Below are 20,682 nucleotides of genomic sequence, written 5' to 3' on the forward strand. Positions count from 1 at the left end.
GTCGCCATCTGTCACTCCGTCACACAAAATTCAAAATGTCAAAATTGTCAAATGGAAAATTTCATAAACTCATCTCTTTGCAGTAAATAATGTAGATTTTATCCAATAAATATCAATAACCACGAGTGACGAGGTCCACACCTTTGTAATTCTAATAAGTTCACCATCAAAACCACCTGCCTACAACGCAGTGTAGATAATTTCTGTACAATATGTCGACTGAAAACGAGGTAGTGGAAATAGTTGCTGAAGAAGAAGAAGAAGACGAAGAAGGAGAAGAAATAGAAGAAGAAGAAGAAGAGTATGAAAATGCTAAACCTGAGGACCCTGATGAAAAGCGAGTGGGCTGTGCACATTACAAGCGGCGCGCTAAGTTTGTGGTAAGTTTCTCGAACATCCGTGCTTTACATTTACAAAAACATATTTTCAAAAGTGTCTATATTTACTCACGGCGCAAATTGAACCCAAACTACGAATACCGAAACAAAGCGGCGTCAACGAACGCGCACAACACACGCATTGTTTTTGTTCTAAATACAGTACTTGAGATGCAATTGTAGCTATTAAAGTGTTCCATATGGAACAATGCTTATTGATTTATCATCATGGCTGCAATCAATTGAGAATCCATTTTGTGGGTGCCAAAGTGAAATTCATTTTATGTACTTAGACAACACTATTTTACAACATCTTAGATTTTCAAAAGATATGGATGTTTGCTTACCTGAAAGCAAATGAAATCAACTGTCATGTCAAGGCAATGTTAACGGGTAACTTTATTTTCAAACAAGCAATCTAATATTGCCACTATACATATTATTACTTATTTATTACACAATGATAGGTACAATTTTGTAGGATCACAAGATTGCAGTAAGTTGTCTGAACACTTCACTAGGCAGGCCCATGCTGAAATGCGAAGGTTCTGTTCCGTTCCTCATTATGTTTCCTCTTAATATTCAAACTCCTTGCAACCATTCCAGACACCATGCTGTAACAAGATGTACATGTGTCGCTACTGTCACGACGAGAACGAACAGCACTACTTCAACAGGAAGACTGTCACGGAACTCATTTGCACCGAGTGTGACACCCGGCAGAAAGTGCAGGCCGAGTGCATCAAGTGTGGTGTCAGATTTGGGAAGGTAAGATGCAGATTTTACATTTACAGTGGTAGGCAACTTTTGTAAGTTTGTATTTTCGAGTCTAACAATTTTTCATCCAACAAACATACACAGACATTAGCTTCATACAAGAACCTTTATCTGTGAATTTATTTATTTATTTATTAGGTTTTGTTATTGTAAAGGGGGACTTGTAGAGACAAAGTACAGTCCAACTATAAAGTCATGACAATAAAGAGTGTGATTTTGCTAAGACTTTTTATAATTATCAGTTATTTACTTACATTTAGAAACATTTTAAAAATAAAATACCGTTCGGCTTTTTAACAGATTTGTCATTAAATAAATATAATACATCGATAAAATATATGGTCTGTAACAATTAGTTAGAATCCACTTCAGTTTTCAGGACTGTATAGTTTTACTGTAGTCCTGTTTTTACACCTGTATCATCACTATAATCAACCCTCCACCCATCACTTACTATCCCACAGTACACCTGCCTAATCTGCAACCTGTTTGACGATGAGGACAAGAAGCAGTACCACTGCGACGGCTGCGGCATCTGCCGGGTCGGCGGCCGCGACCGCTTCTTCCACTGCAAGCGGTGCAACATGTGCCTGCCCGAGCAGCTGCAGCGAGTCGGCCATCGGGTGAGTTGCTGTGACTTATAATAGTATTTATTTCCTGCGAATATTGAAAATGCGAATTTTTGAGTTTCTCTACAGCCTATACTTATTTTAAGAACCTTTGTAAGATTATTCCTTTACTTGTGTTTTTGGCTTTGAAAAAATATGATTATTATTGTGTGGTGGATGTTTGTTACTCTTTCATGGAAAAACTACTGGTGTCCCTGGGTTAATATAATTAAATAATTATTATAGAATAGGCTACACTTTTTATCCCAGAGATACACATGGGAAAACTAGGCGAAAGTGAAAGGTGAAGCAAAGCAGTTGTACATAAAAACACCTTTGGACTATAACATAATACAATAGACGGCCTTATTGCTGGAAGCAATCTCTATCTGCCTGGAAGAAACCTTAGGCTGAGTTAAAGCATAGGTAGACGTGTGATGTTTGCTCCAAGAAATAAACTACACATTTTCATTTATCCCTTAGTGATTAGCCAAATTATACTTGGCAGAACAAACTGTTGCAACTAATTGTCTTGCTATAAACAAAAACTTCCCCAATTAATTATAGGCCAAGTACATCCTACATTTAGGTTATTCTACCGAAAATTATGACTAGATATATTTTACTTTTTGGCAACAAGTCCTACTTTAGACATTGCTTGGACTGGCGGGAGTATTTCCTAACAAGTTTAGTGCTTGGCAGTCAAATGACATAATAATGATGTGGCTAGGATATTTATTTACCATTACAACCATCTTTATATTGAGCAATAGTCAATCTAAATATGTAAAACTGTGATTGAGCGCGCCACGCTCAAAGTTTGCGCGATTCATCAGAGCCGTGAGCACAGGATTCGAAACCTCCGTTTACGTTGCGTATCGTCAAATGTCAGTCTGTTAGTTCCCATTGAGTATGAATGGTCTGGAGACGAAATAGGCAGACGTTCCCCTCTGCCGAGGTAGTGGGCCAGACAGTGGCGGATTAAGAGCATCGGAGGCCCTAAGCAGAAAGCCTGTGTAGGCCCCTAATTTAGAACAATTTGTTCCTTGACAAAGCGTGGCAAAACAGTTCAATAACTTAAACGTCCCATAAATTTTCTATAAAAGAGGATGTAAAACATTTAAATAAAATTTTGCTTGCCTTAAAGGCCTATGATACGCGCAAGTTTGTATCACCAAAGTTACAACTGCGCAGCTACGCCGAGCTATCACACGGCACAGTTAACGCGCAAGCCTCATTTTTGTCAAAATTGTCGGCGTGGTAACTGGAAACAATATTTCCCAATGAGGAACTATTTCTTCTACTGGTATATTTTCAATGTTTGCAAACAACTAGAAATATTCACTAAAAAAAGTCTAGTTGCCTGCTATTCCCAAAAATCAAACCGTACACGATCGAAGTGAACAAAAAAAAAACTGTAAAATTGAAAAAATCTTTCACCATGTTAAACTACTCAAGGATTTAAGAGAAAACTCTAATGAATGGCAAAATTATTAAAATTTCAAACATGTCGAAAAATGCGCAAACCGCGCTTCGGGGTTGGCGCGGTAGCGTGTTTTGAAACTATACAAGGCCAGAACGCACCCGTAGTGTACTAGCACTGTATAGTTTCAAGTGAAAAATAATAACATTTTACTTGAAAATATACACGATTAGTACGCAGTGGTAACTGCTGCAGTATATTTTCCAGGCATAATTTTGGCCCAACTTACTTGAAAATATACGCGATTAGTGCGTAATGGCCTTGTATACTTTCAAGTAAATCATCGCACCATTTTAATTTGAAAATATACGCGAGCCGTCCCAACCTCTGCGTTATGGCCTTGCATAGTTTCAAAACACGCGGCGCGGTATACAGATTTACCACCCATTCGCACAGTGTTCCATGTACAGTACAAGCCGGCCTGCGCAGGCAAAACTGTGGTGATACTTACGCGTGTGGTAGGGCCCCTTACCTACCACACGCACGGTATTCCGTGTTTTTTTTAGGGTTCCGTAGCCAAAATGGCAAAAACGGAACCCTTATAGTTTCGTCATGTCCGTCTGTCCGTCTGTCCGTCTGTCACAGCCGATTTACTCGGAAACTATAAGTACTACAGTGATGAAATTTGATGGGAATATGTGTTGTATGAACCGCTACAAAAATATGACACTAAATAGTAAAAAAAAAAATTGGGGGTGGGGCCCCCCATACATGTAACTGAGGGATGAAATTTTTTTTTTCGATGTACATACCCGTGTGGGGTATCAATGGAAAGGTCTTTTTAACCGACTTCGAAAAAGGAGGAGGTTCTCAATTCGTCTGTATGTATGTTTTTTTTTTTTTTTTATGTATGTTCATCGATTACTCAGCCATTTATGGACCGATTTTGAAAATTCTTTTTTTGATGTATTGGGTTGAGCTCAGGGGTGGTCCCATTTTTTTTTCAGAATTTTATTCCACCCCCAAGGGTGGGTAAAGGGGTAAAAACAGGGGTATAAATTTCCATTTTGGGCACTTATCAACCGATTCTTATGAAATTTATAACGTAAATATTGTTATTATAACAAAAAGATATGATGGTGACCTTGAGCTGATCTGATGATGGAAACGGAAGGCAGTCAAGGGAACTCCTCAACGGTATATAGCAACTACCTCGTGTTTGGGCTCGAATGATTCGTATTAACGAGTAGGACATATTGGTATCATTTGCATCTTACTTTTGATTGATAATTATTGCAAATAAACTAAAAATAACAAAATAAAATAATAATTTTAAAAAAATTAAAAACCGACTTCAAAAAACCACTAAAACGTAAGAAATAATTTAAGGTTTAGACCAATCCTAGGTCACAGTATAAATATACCTAAGCAGGTACTGTTCTTTTTTGAAGTTGGTGCCATATTTCTTCAGATTAACTGCTTTGTCACTGCACCAACATCAAAAAAGAACAGTACCTGCTTAGGTATATTTATACTGTGACCTAGGATTGGTCTAAACCTTAAATTATTTCTTACGTTTTAGTGGTTTTTTGAAGTCGGTTTTTAATTTTTTTAAAATTATTATAAAATGATATAAAGTTTTCTAAAAAACATTTTTCTTAAAGTGAACGGTTTTTGAGATATCAGCTCTCAAAGTCGTAAAAAGTATGTCCCCCCCCTCTATTTTTATAACTACGGGGTATAAAATTCTAAAAAAAATTGAGGTGATGCATGCTAATTAACTCTTTCAACGATTTTTGGTTTGATCAAAGTATCTCTTATAGTTTTTGAGATAGGTTGATTTAATTGCTGCTACGGAACCCTTTGTGCGCGAGCCCGACTCGCACTTGGCCGGTTTTTTTTATTTATTTTTTTATTAATTTAAGGACCACATAAAAGATAGTTACATTAACACATTTGATAACATTTGAGTGAAATAAAGGACATATGCACTTCTAAATAAAAATGTAGCCACAGCATGTGTGTTTAAGCCGGCCTGCGCAGGCAAAACTGTGGTGATACTCACGCGTGTGGTAGTCCCTTTACCAACCACACGCACGGTATTCCGTGTTTAAGCCGGCCTGCGCAGGCAAAACTGTGGTGATACGCGTGTGGTAGGCCCTTTATTCAGAGCAAACTCATTACATCGGACATAATATTGTGGATGAATAAAATGTAGGTATAAAATGAAACAGCAGCAGAGGATGGGGGCCCCTGGAGGCCCGAGGCCCCAAGCACGTGCTTGTCGTGCTTATAGGTTAATCCGCCACTGGGGCCAGAATGGCCCACCGATTATAGTTGCAGTCTCAATGTTCACTAGACTCAATCTAGTTGGCAAAGCGTTCGTTTCATAGAAAATGATTTGTTCACATACTAAAATGACAGCTTCATTTCATAGAATATCCGGATTCCGGATTTGATCACAGATTTGGTCATGGTTTATTGTCAATAGTGATGTACCGGTATGTAGATAATGTATTAATCGACAAAAAAGGTCATAGTTGGGAAGCGTCCGTAGTCGAGGTTAAGCAACAACTGACACGGTCAGCCATTGGATGGGTTACCGATTTCAAATGGTTCTTTTCTGGACGCTTCCGTGCTTCGGACGGCACGTTAAGCCGTGGTTCCCGGTTGCTGCTTCGGCAGCAGTCGTTAAGCCTAGTCAGTGGCCGCCCGATGGGGCGGCTTGAAAGCATCTGACCGTCGGGTTGCCCACTTAGGTACCCGAAAACATCAGTGCATTGTACTCATTCAAAAACGGCGATACGGCTCGCGACCTACGTGAGTATAAATGTACAGCGGAAAGCGGCAGACATCGTTTATTAATCATTCATAACTAAATTTAACTACCTAATTAATATTAATAGTATTTCTAACCCATGTTCTCGAATTCATCGATAACACTTAACGATAATTGTTACATCCATTGGCAAGAAAAATAAAGACACTGTGTTCATTATTAAATGTCACTTCACGTAACCCTTATTGCTGGGAATTAAAACTCATAATGACATGTCAAATGGGACATAATCATGGTAAACGGTAAAATTTCCGCCCGCAAAAATTGGCAGACTTTTTTGTATCAAGAAAGATCGCTATGACGCTTCCCGAGGGTACACCCGAGTCCGCGTTGTTCTATGGTTAAAGTATGGTTAGTTCGAAAAGTGGCATTTGTTTTTTCCATATGTTTGTGTAGATAAATAGTATCGAATCCTGTGCTCGCGGCTCAGTTGATCTCACGAGTCGCCGCGCCGGGTACACGAGAAGGCTAGCGTTCGGGAAAAGGCGATCCGTTTCCATTACGCATGTGCTGTGACCTTTAAGGCCAGCCAGATCCCCACGGACGTGGCTCGCGTGGGCACGTGCTATCTCGCGCCGTTTTAATAAACCTAGTACACAAACTTTCATACATAAAGGTCAAACACAACAAAGCCACTCTATTTTACATTCAGCATTTACATACATACATTTACGTATGTAAAATGTAATATTATGTTCACGACTGTAATCTCCGAAGAGGTAATCAGGGGTGACTACTTTTCTACTCGACTCGTGATAGGTCGCGAGCCGTATCGCCGTTTATTACAATGTACTTAGGGTACACATACACATCGATGTGCAGGATTCTTCACGATGCTTTCCATTATACAATAGAATACAATACAATCCTCTTTATTTGCACACAAAAAACAGAAACAATACAAAATAATACTAAAAAATTACAAGAGTACAAAAAGGCGGCATATATATATACCCATATAATACTATACAGGGTGGCCCAAAGAGTGACGTCCAAAGGAAAATGTTTGATTCCTTAGGTCAAGGGGTAGCCAAATCACCCCCATGTATGTTCAGCAATTTTTAGTAGTTTAGGAGTTATGATTTTTTTTCCAAATTTTCTACGAAAATCGACCTCAGTGGATTAATTATGTTTTATTATTTTTTGGATAACTTTTTTAAAGCATTTTTTTATTTTTGTGTCATCCTCTTAAGTTGTTCTTTTAACCATAAAAGTTTCAGCTTCCTAGCTGTAATGTAAGTTAGTTATTTTTTGATCGAAAGTTCGAATTATATCATCGAGCTAGACTGCTCTGAATTTTCTACTTGAAATTAAAAATTGAAAAAGATATTCTCATGGTCCCTTATTAATTTTAAAAACTCCGCAAGGTTCCAAAATTACATAAAAATAAAAATAAACTATTGCTTAATAGGGTATTATTTGCAGAAAAAAGCCTTCAAAGGTACCTGGGTGGAAATTACCTAATTAGTAAATTGTTTCAGAAAGTTGAAATATTCCTGTTATGTCATTACTAAGGACTAATTAAGTTAGTAAATGTATCAAATTAAAGGGAAAATTAAATTATTTACTTTTTTTTTTAATTTACGTTACATTTTTGAATGAAAATTCTTAGAAAAATGTTTAAGTCTGAGTTAGAGATAATTGTATTATTAATAATATTTTGGAACCTTGCGGAGTTTTTAAAATTAATAAGGCACCATGAGAATATCTTTTTCAATTTTTAATTTCAAGTAGAAAATTCAGAGCAGTCTAGCTCGATGATATAATTCGAACTTTCGATAAAAAAATAACTAACTTACATTACAGCTAGGAAGCTGAAACTTTTATGGTTAAAAGAACAACTTAAGAGGATGACACAAAAATAAAAAATGCTTTAAAAAAGTTATCCAAAAAATAATAAAACATAATTAATCCACTGAGGTCGATTTTCGTAGAAAATTTGGAAAAAAAATCATAACTCCTAAACTACTAAAAATTGCTGAACATACATAGGGGTGATTTGGCTACCCCTTGACCTAAGGAATCAAACATTTTCCTTTGGACGTCACTCTTTGGGCCACCCTGTATACATATACCTACATAGAATAATACATGATATGCAGCAATAATATATTCAACTAAGGCAGAGACTTTAGGTAGTGCCTTTTGACTCCTTCTTTGAAGGAAGCCACATAAGGTGCACGTCTTATTTCCTCAGGAAGAGCATTCCAGAGCAGTACGGCCGTCACTGTGAAGGAATCGCCGTAAAAATCAGTTTTGTGCACTGGAACTTGCAGTCGCAAGTTCTGTGCAGAGCGAAGTGTACGGTCATGCGAACAGTCAAAATCAAAATCAAAATCAATTCTTTATTTGTGAACATAGGTAATGTATGAATAATAGGTGTTAAGTACAATGTTGAGATCTCTATGTTCTATCTGGTCACAGATGTACAAATCATCATGCAAATCATGCACACATGCTTTCTTCATAATTTAAATGTTAGGTACAAAAAAAATATTAGGTATATTACTTAATGAATTTTGTTAATACAATAATGTCTCAATTAATAAATGTCAATATTGAATAAAATTACTAATTATATAATGTTATAGTGTTTCATCAGTCAAATATTCGTTTATTGTATAATAGCATTTTCCTACTAGTAGTTCATACAATTTCTTTTTAAACAAATTATAATTTAAACTGTGGAGATAATTCGGAATTTTATTAAAAATGTTTGGTCCCATGCATAATATATTTTTCCGCATCAACGCAGTTTTTGACGACGGATAACTGACGTAATTCATATATTGTGACCTAATTGATCTGTGACGTGTCTGGGAGACTTTGACAAACAGATTTGGGTTGGTTTTTACAAACACCGCAACTTCATATATGTATAAACATGGGAAAGTAAGTATTTTGAGAGACTTAAAGTGTGGCTTACAACTCTCATCTGGTTTTAATCTGCAAATAGCTCGTACACACCTTTTTAACCGACTTCGAAAAAGGAGGAGGTTCTCAATTCGTCTGTATGTATGTTTTTTTTTTTTTTTTATGTATGTTCATCGATTACTCAGCCATTTATGGACCGATTTTGAAAATTCTTTTTTTGATGTATTGGGTTGAGCTCAGGGGTGGTCCCATTTTTTTTTCAGAATTTTATTCCACCCCCAAGGGTGGGTAAAGGGGTAAAAACAGGGGTATAAATTTCCATTTTGGGCACTTATCAACCGATTCTTATGAAATTTATAACGTAAATATTGTTATTATAACAAAAAGATATGATGGTGACCTTGAGCTGATCTGATGATGGAAACGGAAGGCAGTCAAGGGAACTCCTCAACGGTATATAGCAACTACCTCGTGTTTGGGCTCGAATGATTCGTATTAACGAGTAGGACATATTGGTATCATTTGCATCTTACTTTTGATTGATAATTATTGCAAATAAACTAAAAATAACAAAATAAAATAATAATTTTAAAAAAATTAAAAACCGACTTCAAAAAACCACTAAAACGTAAGAAATAATTTAAGGTTTAGACCAATCCTAGGTCACAGTATAAATATACCTAAGCAGGTACTGTTCTTTTTTGAAGTTGGTGCCATATTTCTTCAGATTAACTACTTTGTCACTGCACCAACATCAAAAAAGAACAGTACCTGCTTAGGTATATTTATACTGTGACCTAGGATTGGTCTAAACCTTAAATTATTTCTTACGTTTTAGTGGTTTTTTGAAGTCGGTTTTTAATTTTTTTGGGCCTTAAATACAGTTTCTCTCTCGGTACAATTTCCCCAGAAAATTACGCCATAGCGTAACGTTGACACTACGTAACCATGGTATGCTGACAGAACTGTGTTACGGCTTACAATTTTTGATAATTTGTATAAAAGATACGATTATTTACTTAGCTTCTTACAAACATTTTCCGCTTGAAATTTCCATGTCAGCTTATTATCTATATTTAATCCTAGAAACTTTGTTACGGATACATTTTCTATTTCCGTTCCATCATAATTAATATTTAATTTGTCAGTTTTGTTAATTCTGCCGTGCCATCATAATTAATATTTAATTTGTCAGTTTTGTTAATTCTAACAGTGCCGAAACTTAAAACGCTCTTTTAAGTAGGGAGGAGATGCTGGGTTAAACAGTATGTTGTAAAGTAGTGATAGTATGTGCGTATTCCGTCGAAGGCGAATAGGAAGCCACTTGAGTTTGGAGCGAAATTCGGAGACATGGTCGTATTATCGTAGGAGCGATGGTATACATTGTACTTAAATTCCAAAGAACTCATTGGTATAATATTATGTGATTCGAGACTCGAACCCGCACCTCTGGCTTAAGAAGCGGGCGCTTACCCGACTGAGCTACCCCCGCTCATGTATCATAGTCTCTTATGGTTAGTTTTTACTCAAATATTTACAATCTTAAAAGCTTCTAGAAAGTAAAAAGGTAAACTCCAGTACCCACCTGCAAACTTTCTTACACTCTTCTTTCTCCTTTCTGTATTTTACCTTACAACAATAATTTTTCCCCCCCAGTGCGTAGAGAACGTGTCCCGCTCCAACTGCCCCGTCTGCCTCGAAGACATCCACACGTCCCGGATCCCGTGCCACATCCCGGACTGCGGGCACCTGCTGCACCGGCCCTGCTTCCAGCAGCTGCTGCACTCGGGCCACTACGCCTGCCCCACGTGCCAGACCAGCATGATCGACATGACCACGGTATGATCACCACAGTGTGGCCCTGCTTCTGCTGCTGCTGCAATTAGTTATTTTTGTTATCGCTATTAACGGAAGTCAAAACAAAGAGCCCTTTTCAGGACCCCTTCGAGAATAGTTAACGTTTTTATTGATAGCAGCTAGCCGTAATGTAATACGGCGCATATCACAAAATCACAATCCCAACTGCGACAGATGCATATCTGATATTCACGAATATTATCAACTATCGAACATTAGTCCACCAACCCGCACTAGGCCAGTTTGGTGGACTAGGTCCAAAACTCTTCCTTCATTGGAAGGAGACCTGTGCCCCAGCAGTGGGGACGTGATGGGTCGTGATGATGATGAATGATGATCATACATGAGAGATGAAGATGAACCTAATGTTATGTTTATTTCCAGTTGTGGTCGTACCTGGACTCGGAGGTGGCGGCGACGCCGATGCCGCCCGAGTACGCCGACTACAAGGCCACCATCCTGTGCAAGGACTGCCACAAGGTACGCTACTACGCCCAGTAACTAATATTATAAAGGCGAAAGTTTGTGTGTGTACGCTAGTTACCTCACGCCAAAACGGCTGAACCGATCGTAATGAAAATTGGTATGGAATTAACTGACACCCTGGAATAACACATAGGCTATTATTATTATATTTTAGTCCGGAATTCCCAAGGGAAAACTTTTTAAGTTGAAGCGAAGCTCGCGGGACTCCTAGTAAACGCACGCTCAAAGCGAAAGAATCTCTCAAAATGTAGTTGTGAAAATTTAAGTTGAGTTTCTTGGTGGTGGATGAGCCTTTTGCGGTTGCGATATGTATAAATATGGGATGCACGAAAGTAGCCTCCTCTTGTGATGTATCAAACTTTTCTTATGTACCTACTTTCGGCGTACTCAGTGTACCCTGGACACACTCTCCCGCGCTATACCTACGTATAAATTTGAGCTAATTACCTGTAAATTCACATTTGTGCCATAGGAAAACCATATCTCTCAAAGAATGTTAAAAGATTATGCTCCTCATCCTACCAGACAGTCTACATAGCGAACTTCCGTTATCTAATAATATTTTTTTAGGTCACGAACTGTTACAACACTAGGTAGTAGACACTATTATAGAAACAGGTAGTCATTGAGTCATTTATAAGTGATCTAACATCAGTTCCTCCATATTCCAGCTATCGACGGTGAAGTTCCACGTGGTGGGGCTGAAGTGCGAGCACTGCGGCGCCTACAACACCTGCCAGACCAACGGGTTCCAGAAGTATGTACTCAATAAATTAATAATCATCATTCCGGGACGTTTCATTAGTTTGAAGCCTGCGTTCTCAGGAGGCCGACTGAGTTAGCGGCGGGCGTATCGGTTTAGTATGCCGAGTGCAGACTGTTTGCTATTTTTGCGCTCATTCTACGCAAATTGCGGCGTTACGCATACGCACACCTAATAACTTAGGTAATAACTCGTGAGTTCGCCTACTGGCAGCAGCAGTGAATTTTCCATGACATTCACCCCTTATTTTGCACATTGAAAATTTCATTCATTGAAAAGGCGATGAGGCAGTGACGATGATCATTTCACCTCTCCATTATCATCATTTGGTTCAATATTTTTTTCATCAAACACAACAGCTGGGATATGGGCTACTAGCCACAATTTGAAAACTTGCCATTACATTAACACTTGCTCAATGGACAAAACCTTACAATGAAATCAATATCATTATACATTACTTTCACTCTAAGAATTTAACTAATGCGAGAATTTTCACACTTGCAGCGATGAAGAGATAGAGTGGTCAGTGATATTCTCTGTCTGTTATGAATGTTGTGTGTGGCTGAAATCTATTCTATAATAGAAAAGCCAGTTTCCCCTGCATCCGATAAATGTGCACAAATGTCCTATAATTGGTGTTTTTCTGAGGCTGTAATCCCGCATGATTGTTTTATGTTGTATCGGAATGTGTGTTCGTTTCACTAAAGAAGGCCGAAATCGAGGTTTGCACCTTTTACACCCATGAACGAGTGATAAGAGAGCAGTCGGAGTGTGTCCATGCCGCAATAAACGAATAACGACTCAGCGGCATAGCGCACCAATGGCGTTGCTTGGTTTGGACGAGTGTCACCCCGAGACCTAAAAATGCTTTTCATGTCAATTTGCGTGAATTGAAATGTAACTGTGTTTTGTGTGAAACTACTCAAACAAGTCTATGTTTTATTAATCTGCTTAAAATGTTCCAGGGAGTCCCAGGGCGCTGAGGGCGGCGAGGCCCCCGACTCTTCCACATCAACATCGGGCTCATCTTCAAACGCGACCAGTCGTAGCGGCTCCTCCTCCGGAACCTTACAGCCAACCGTCGCCGCCCCCGAGAGCCAATCAGAGCCCGCCGTCGCCGAGCCGGCCAATCAGGAGCCGGAGAGCGAGCTGCCGCGCGCCAATCCGATGGACGAGCCGCCGCAAGCCTGACAACGCGACTAGCGGCGCCGGAATGCGCTAGACACCATGTCTGTCTACTACCACGGTGTACTGACGGGCGTGGTGGGCGTTGCTGGCTGGATCGCCGATGTTACCAGCAACTGGTGGTGTTAAGACCTTGTGAAGGCAGTGTGGCGCTGGCGTCTACGTCAGTTGAAGGCGTTAGTTCTGATTTCGGCCACGGCGAGTGCCAGAAGACCTTGTATAAGCAGTGTGTTGCGTGGCGCTGGCGTCTATGTCAGATGGTGGCGTTAGTTCCGATTTCGACCACGAGGTGTGCCTAAATATCTACGGGAACGGGTAGGCTGTGCGAAAAGGAGTGAAGTGAAATTAACATTTTTATTCCTTATATTCATGTTATCTATGTGATGGCACTTATATGTGAAATTTATTCATCTCGTATAAGCATAGACTTACAAATTGTAGTTGTATTTTGCACAGATGTGTTAGTGATATTTCATCGAGTAACACGCGTAAATTAAAATTAAATACTTATTTCAATTTAACGGAGTACTTGATTATATTTAAGGTAATGTATTTTAATTGCTCATACAAAAGTGATTTTAAAGTGAAATTTAACACAGATAGATACATATTTCAGACATGTAAGGTCAGCTTCATAAGTAGCTATACGCTTTTGTACCTTGTCAAATTAGCATGTCATCAGTGTTTTAATAATTGACTGGGTAGATTGTGAGTTTGACAAGGTACGAAAGTGTATAGCTACTTTAAATCTGGCTGGTATCCTTTCAAAAGTAAAATAGCCTATGTTAAAAGGGCACTATTTTAATAAATAGTAAGACATATATTGAAACGTTTTTAATATCATTTATAATATATGTACGTTTTACTTAAGTAAAATAGGTCAATGTTAAAAGGACACTATTTTAATAAATATTTAAATTATTAAATATGTTTTACCTTCTATTATTATAGGTACATTATTCATGTGTATTACATTCATACTTGTCTATACATAACTGAACGTAGTCTACAGGGTGGGAAAGATAAAGGGGTAAATAAATGTACCTATAGGCATATTGTAGTTTATGAATGAGGCACAGGGGGCGAAGTAGGAGTTTTCACTGCTCTAATGGTGTAATAACTTGCACTACGCATGCTGTCCTGTCGGTACCAGTTTGTGAAGTAAGGATAAGAAAAGGTACTAATACAAAAGTTAGTTACTGACTTATGAAGATGACTGTACAAAAGAGAATCGTTATTTTTGGAATGGCTATGAAAGATAATACCTTCTAGTAAGTATTCCTATATTCCCTTCGCTGTGCTTATGTAGATTTGTTATTTTTTTGTCGACGCGCTAGATGATAGCATAAGGATAATACTAAGCTTTATGGTTAATTTTATAAGCTTCTTTATTGTACCTAAATAATGAATATTAATTATAATAATAAATATAAAGCGTAACCACTATACCTACATTATGTACAAGAAAATATTGATGAGTAAAATAAACATTGATACTTATATGTATTTTATATATAGCGATTGATATGATGATAAAGTTAACGAGTAGTAGTGTTACTATGTAAGATAGCAATTTACTAGTTTGATTTATAATATATGTATAATTTGTACAATTATGTATGTAAGCATCAATGAGTTATTCGTTATGTAAATTTATTTTCATTAAATAAATCTGTTTCAATTCTGTTGTTTCATTTAATGAACGACCTATGTAGTCAGCTTATGATTACTTTATAAAGTAACATGTATGGTGTTATAACAAAAACGCTTTTATCAGTAGGTACTAATGAAATTGTTTTAATATTACTTACAACACTGGAATGGAATGTGGAAAACAGCACTTATTTGAAAAAGTAGGTATAAGTAAATAAAGTATAGTTTTGAATAACACGAACAACAACTACTTACACTTACACAGGGCATTTATAAAAAATCTGAATCACCTAATAAGTAATAATTTTCCTTTTTATGTTTCTAGTAGGCATCATTTTACAGTAACGTTTCATTTAATTGACCGGAGCGACATATATCACAACATTTTCATAAAAAAGGAACGCTCTTTGGTATGGTTGCTAAATTACCATGTGCCTATTAGTGGTTAAATTAGATCTATAAATCAACTTCTTCCTATATGTACCTCTATGCCATTGCTTTTCGATTTTGGGAGTAAGAGTATACTTAATACATGATTCAACAAGTTATCAAAATCTACTGTATTATTATAAAAGAGACCTCGTGAGCAAATGTTGCAATTGAGCTCAAGTTCTTACATTATTTAAGATTATTACATTATAAATATCATGGTCGTGAAGTTGAAGCGCACAGTGTGAAACTTACATACTTATATTATTATGATGAAGTACTTTCCAGGTTCTAATATTATGCCTATTCATAGTGACTAAATTAAACTTAACACTAATGATAATTATTGCAAATAAACTAAAAATAACAAAATAAAATAATAATTTTAAAAAAATTAAAAACCGACTTCAAAAAACCACTAAAACGTAAGAAATAATTTAAGGTTTAGACCAATCCTAGGTCACAGTATAAATATACCTAAGCAGGTACTGTTCTTTTTTGATGTTGGTGCAGTGACAAAGTAGTTAATCTGAAGAAATATGGCACCAACTTCAAAAAAGAACAGTACCTGCTTAGGTATATTTATACTGTGACCTAGGATTGGTCTAAACCTTAAATTATTTCTTACGTTTTAGTGGTTTTTTGAAGTTGGTTTTTAATTTTTTTAAAATTATTATTTTATTTTGTTATTTTTAGTTTATTTGCAATAATTATCAATCAAAAGTAAGATGCAAATGATACCAATATGTCCTACTCGTTAATACGAATCATTCGAGCCCAAACACGAGGTAGTTGCTATATACCGTTGAGGAGTTCCCTTGACTGCCTTCCGTTTCCATCATCAGATCAGCTCAAGGTCACCATCATATCTTTTTGTTATAATAACAATATTTACGTTATAAATTTCATAAGAATCGGTTGATAAGTGCCCAAAATGGAAATTTATACCCCTGTTTTTACCCCTTTACCCACCCTTGGGGGTGGAATAAAATTCTGAAAAAAAAATGGGACCACCCCTGAGCTCAACCCAATACATCAAAAAAAGAATTTTCAAAATCGGTCCATAAATGGCTGAGTAATCGATGAACATACATAAAAAAAAAAAAAAAACATACATACAGACGAATTGAGAACCTCCTCCTTTTTCGAAGTCGGTTAAAAAAACATAAATCTGTTGAACCATATTATTATCACATGTACCTAAGCACATAATAATATTTTACTGACATAAGCTATGTAACTACCTACCTAAACATAAATCTTACAAAAAAAAAGTTCTAAAAATAGATTTTTAGGGTGACCGTAGTCGAGCGGGCCTCAGTGATCGTAACTGATCGCTGAGGTTAAGCAACAACTGACATGGTCAGCCATTGGATGGGTGACCAATTTCAAGTGGTGCTTTTCTGGACGCTTCCGTGCTTCGGACGGCACGTTAAGCCGTGGGTCCCGGTTGCTGCTTCGGCAGCAGTCGTTAAGCCTAGTCAGAGGCCTTCGGGCGGCTTGAAAACATCTGACAGTCGGGTTGCCCACTTACCCGACAACTCTCTCAGCACAAGCTTGCTTGTGTTGGGGTCCACCAACCCGCACTTGGCCAGCGTGGTGGACTAGGCCTAAACCCTTCCTTCATTGGAAGGAGACCCGTGCCCCAGCAGTGGGGACGTAATGGGTCGTGATGATGATGTCAGTAAAATATTATTATGAAAATTATATTCTTAGGCAAGAAATTTCATGATAGGTCAGTTGATTGGATTCATACATGTAGAAAAGATATAAATAACACTTAACACCAAACCTAATCTCTTCATTTTTTTTGTTATAAGCAGGTACTATTACTAATAAGAAGCTGTACAGATAGTAAACTGGGGATAAATATTTAACAGTGTTTCCAATATTCAGTAGTTTAAACATCTGTTGTGGGTTTCACAAAATAGGAAAAAGGCATACCTAATTATATTCAAGTTATGCTGAAAGCCATTTACATGATAGAAATACAGACAGTACTAATTGAATAGAACACAAAAATTTAATTTGGCTAATGATTACAAGTTGGGTTGGATCCTTACCCAAGCAACACATAACAAATTATAATTTATTTAATTCATTACTGAATGGAGATGGTGTAAGTTTTAAAATTTATTTAAATAAGTTTTTGGTTTCCTAATAGTATAATATCAAATCGTATCTAGTAATCGTTTATCTTTGATTGAAATCTCAGAAATAAGTTTTTTATCTCTTATATTTAGACGCAAAGCACCATAAAAATAACATGAAACTACAAGAACTTTATATTTTTCTGAAATAACCGTAGCCGTAATTTCACCATAAGCATATCTTAAGACCTAGTATTATTATGGTCTTAGCATCCCCTTTTAGGAGAATGAAAAGATAACATTTAGCTGCTGAGATTAATCCAGAAATGCCTTACAAGTGGCCATATTTCTTGACCCTAAGATTTTGGTATCGTACGCAACGGACGCACAGCATTCAGAATTCATATTATAGAAATGTACACAAGTAACGTCCATTTCTCCGTTTGGTCCGATACGTACTAAACCGATAGGTGGAAGAGACAAGTCGAAACTCCTTATTCTTAAGGTCTTATAACGCACCAAGAAGTCCGGTAGCAAACATTGCAAAGAGTTAACAATAATAACTAGTGATCTATGGTTTACGGCAGGTTATGGAAGTCGAACTGTGTATACAGGGTGTCCACCCGCGTGTAGACCTCGTCGCATGAGGCCAGCGTCTGAGGGAGCACGTCGAAGGCAGCCGCCAGACTCTCTTCCGAACCGAATATCTGGAGAAAGGATACCGTAACGTGAATAAAAAATAGTAATATAATGTTAGGACACCTCACACACGGCCATCCGACCCCAAGGCAGAGCCTGTAATATGGGTATCGGACAGCTGATATATCTACAGTAGGTGTATACAGTGTGTAATGATTCACTGGAGGACATCAGCATCCTTCAAGAGTGGAGGGTTATTGCCATGATCTCCACGCTTGGCGAGTTGGAGATATTACACTACAACATAAGATGCAGAACTGTGTCTTTAATCCAAATCAGGATTTTATATGCTTGTATTTTATTCACTAGGTACTGATATATTTAGGTAGGTAGGTAAATAAAATACAAGGATATTTATGACTAATGTAGGTAGGCAGAGCTGTATTGCTGTAGCCATTGAAGTAGTTTAAATGTCAGTTTCAATTAGTGGTCTCCTTTATCATAGTTTTTCGGGCACAACAAGGACTGTATTTAAAACAAAGCCCCGGTTGGGAATCGAACCCAGGTAACCTTCAGTGTTAAGATGGAGTCGAGTCAGTCATGCACATGCCTGTAATATATCTAAATTTTTGTTTTCATGTAAGGTAATGTGGAGCAATAATCAATAGCAAATTGTACTTATAATACATTCACCTTGAATACATCGGCCGCGTAACAATTACGGTAATTGGCTGCGCTTCTGAAGCACGGAATCAATAACATACATAATTGTTATATACTAGATACATCCACAACAAAAGAAATTTAAATATGTGGCTATACTACTAATCAAATTTTATTCCTTAACTGATGATCGAATGATAGTGACTTGATGTTCCTATTCTTAACCATATTACCTACATCACTAGTACATCGAAATAGATTACTAGACTATAAAATTTTAGAAGAATTGTAACTTGAACTCTGCTATCCCACCCACTTCCAGTGTGTTACTTCAGATATAATGAGTAATGACCATGGCTACGATGTCTAATTATTTTATTAAAATTCGTTTTCAACAGCATGTTATATGGTTTTGTATTAATTCATTGTCTGTACCTAATTGTCTTTCATACATAAAATATGTGATACATTGGATACAATGCAGGTCTTTGATGTCATAATTATATGTATTATGTGATTAATGATTAGATATCAACTTTATAATTGGGTTATATTATGATATGGCTTTGTGTTTGATAACTTTATATTGCTTCGGGAGATATAAAGTCAAAACAAATTAATATTTAAAATTAAAAGAATATTTTTTTCTACGACAAACATATTGAAATTCATCTTCACACAAAAATCAATGTACCTACTAAAACATAATATCTGAAGTAGTATAACTGTAGTGGGATATTGTATAAGGTCTTGCCCTCTCATTGAAAGGCCATGCATGGGCTCAAAACAGTTCAAATCCTGGCATGAATTATTTTCAATTAAGGCATTTAAGTACAATTATACCACTTTCATTACAGTGAAAGTATATGTATGTGTATATTTTAAATTGTACCATTTTTGGCTACTTACCTTTCCCAACAAGTCATGTCGGTTAGGCAGGGCGTGCATGGCAAGAGTGGCAGCCTTGCGGATGTACCATGGGTGGAACGCTGCCAGCGTCTCGTTGTAGGCGTTCTGACACACGGTGCAGGTGTTCACTGAGTCATCAGCCTCGTGGAGACGTTTTAAAAACAGTCTTATGAAATCTGGAAAATATTCTGTTTAGACTTGTTGGCATTTTTGGTTGTCTTAAATGGCTTAACAGATAAGGTGCCTATAGTATTTTAATTTAACAGTGTGTTTTGAGGACTACATGCTAGAGTTGTGTTTAACTATAGGTACATAACATTATGTCTTTAAATAAAAGAAACCATATTAAAAACATTACCTAATCCTCTGTGCAGACGCAGCATAGTGCGCGACCCAGAAACGAAGCCGTTCTTTTCATGTAAGTTTGATTCTTTTTCAAACTTCATCATTTTCTTAAAAGAATCATAGTACATAGAGTTCTCAGCTTCTTTATGTTTATCCATTACTTTTATTTTGCTCTTAACATCACTGCTAACAAATGAGAATACTGATCCGATGAGATTTAAGAATCTGTAACCAAATATTCAACGTATATAGCATTTTCTAAGCATAAATATGGTATAAATAAATTCATGAATTATGGTGAGGGTGCTTACTTGACAAGTTCATTGTACCCATCGATGTATGCCTCAATACCAACATCGTCCTCTTCTTTGATACTGCGTTGAAAGCTTTGGTGAACGTAATTTAAGTCTAATGTATTTTGGTTAGACATTTCTGTTAGAAAATAACAAAAAACAACACAACATAAACAGAAAGACGACGTCCACGTCCAGTCTCTTGAAAACAACTGACATTGACATCTGTCAAAATCTATGTTTTACTGTCAACTGTCACTACACTCGAAATAGTTCGTTCGTTCCATGGTTCGTTCATAATGATCCGTTTCATTCGAAATAAAAAAAGAATCGTTTCGAATTCGAAACAGATATCGTATTTTATCGTTGTGGCGCTCCTTGGGAGAGGCCTATGTCCAGTAGTGGATGATTATTGGCTGATGATGATGATCGTATTTTAAAAAATATTTGATTTTCGGATTCATAATGT

General features: G+C 37.0%; 2 protein-coding genes across 3 annotated transcripts; one reads left to right on the top strand and one right to left on the bottom strand.

Moving 5' to 3' along the window:
* Nucleotides 1–14,306, top strand: LOC105390710 (RING finger and CHY zinc finger domain-containing protein 1). 2 transcript variants are annotated; one of them, XM_038106238.2, is made up of 8 exons: nucleotides 1–380; nucleotides 984–1,145; nucleotides 1,619–1,777; nucleotides 10,555–10,737; nucleotides 11,140–11,235; nucleotides 11,913–11,998; nucleotides 12,512–12,529; nucleotides 12,973–14,306. In XM_038106238.2, exons 1-8 carry the CDS (start codon nucleotides 213–215, stop codon nucleotides 13,196–13,198), a joined length of 1,098 nt encoding a protein of 365 aa, XP_037962166.2. In that variant the 5' UTR covers nucleotides 1–212; the 3' UTR covers nucleotides 13,199–14,306. The 2 variants fall into 2 exon arrangements, with proteins under 2 accessions (XP_037962166.2, XP_048483530.1); XM_048627573.1 differs by lacking the exon at nucleotides 12,512–12,529 and having other exon boundaries at nucleotides 2–380.
* A 3,028-nt stretch (nucleotides 14,307–17,334) lies between these two features.
* On the bottom strand, nucleotides 17,335–20,441 carry LOC105390964 (ceramide-1-phosphate transfer protein). The gene is made up of 4 exons (XM_011562360.3): nucleotides 20,232–20,441; nucleotides 19,934–20,145; nucleotides 19,576–19,751; nucleotides 17,335–18,071 (listed from the first exon to the last, which is right to left on the bottom strand). Exons 1-4 carry the CDS (start codon nucleotides 20,348–20,350, stop codon nucleotides 17,943–17,945), a joined length of 636 nt encoding a protein of 211 aa, XP_011560662.2. The 5' UTR covers nucleotides 20,351–20,441; the 3' UTR covers nucleotides 17,335–17,942.
* Nucleotides 20,442–20,682: the final 241 nt, after the last annotated feature.

Source organism: Plutella xylostella, chromosome 19 (genome assembly GCF_932276165.1).
Source record: "Plutella xylostella chromosome 19, ilPluXylo3.1, whole genome shotgun sequence".
In the NCBI taxonomy this organism is placed as follows: domain Eukaryota; kingdom Metazoa; phylum Arthropoda; class Insecta; order Lepidoptera; family Plutellidae; genus Plutella; species Plutella xylostella.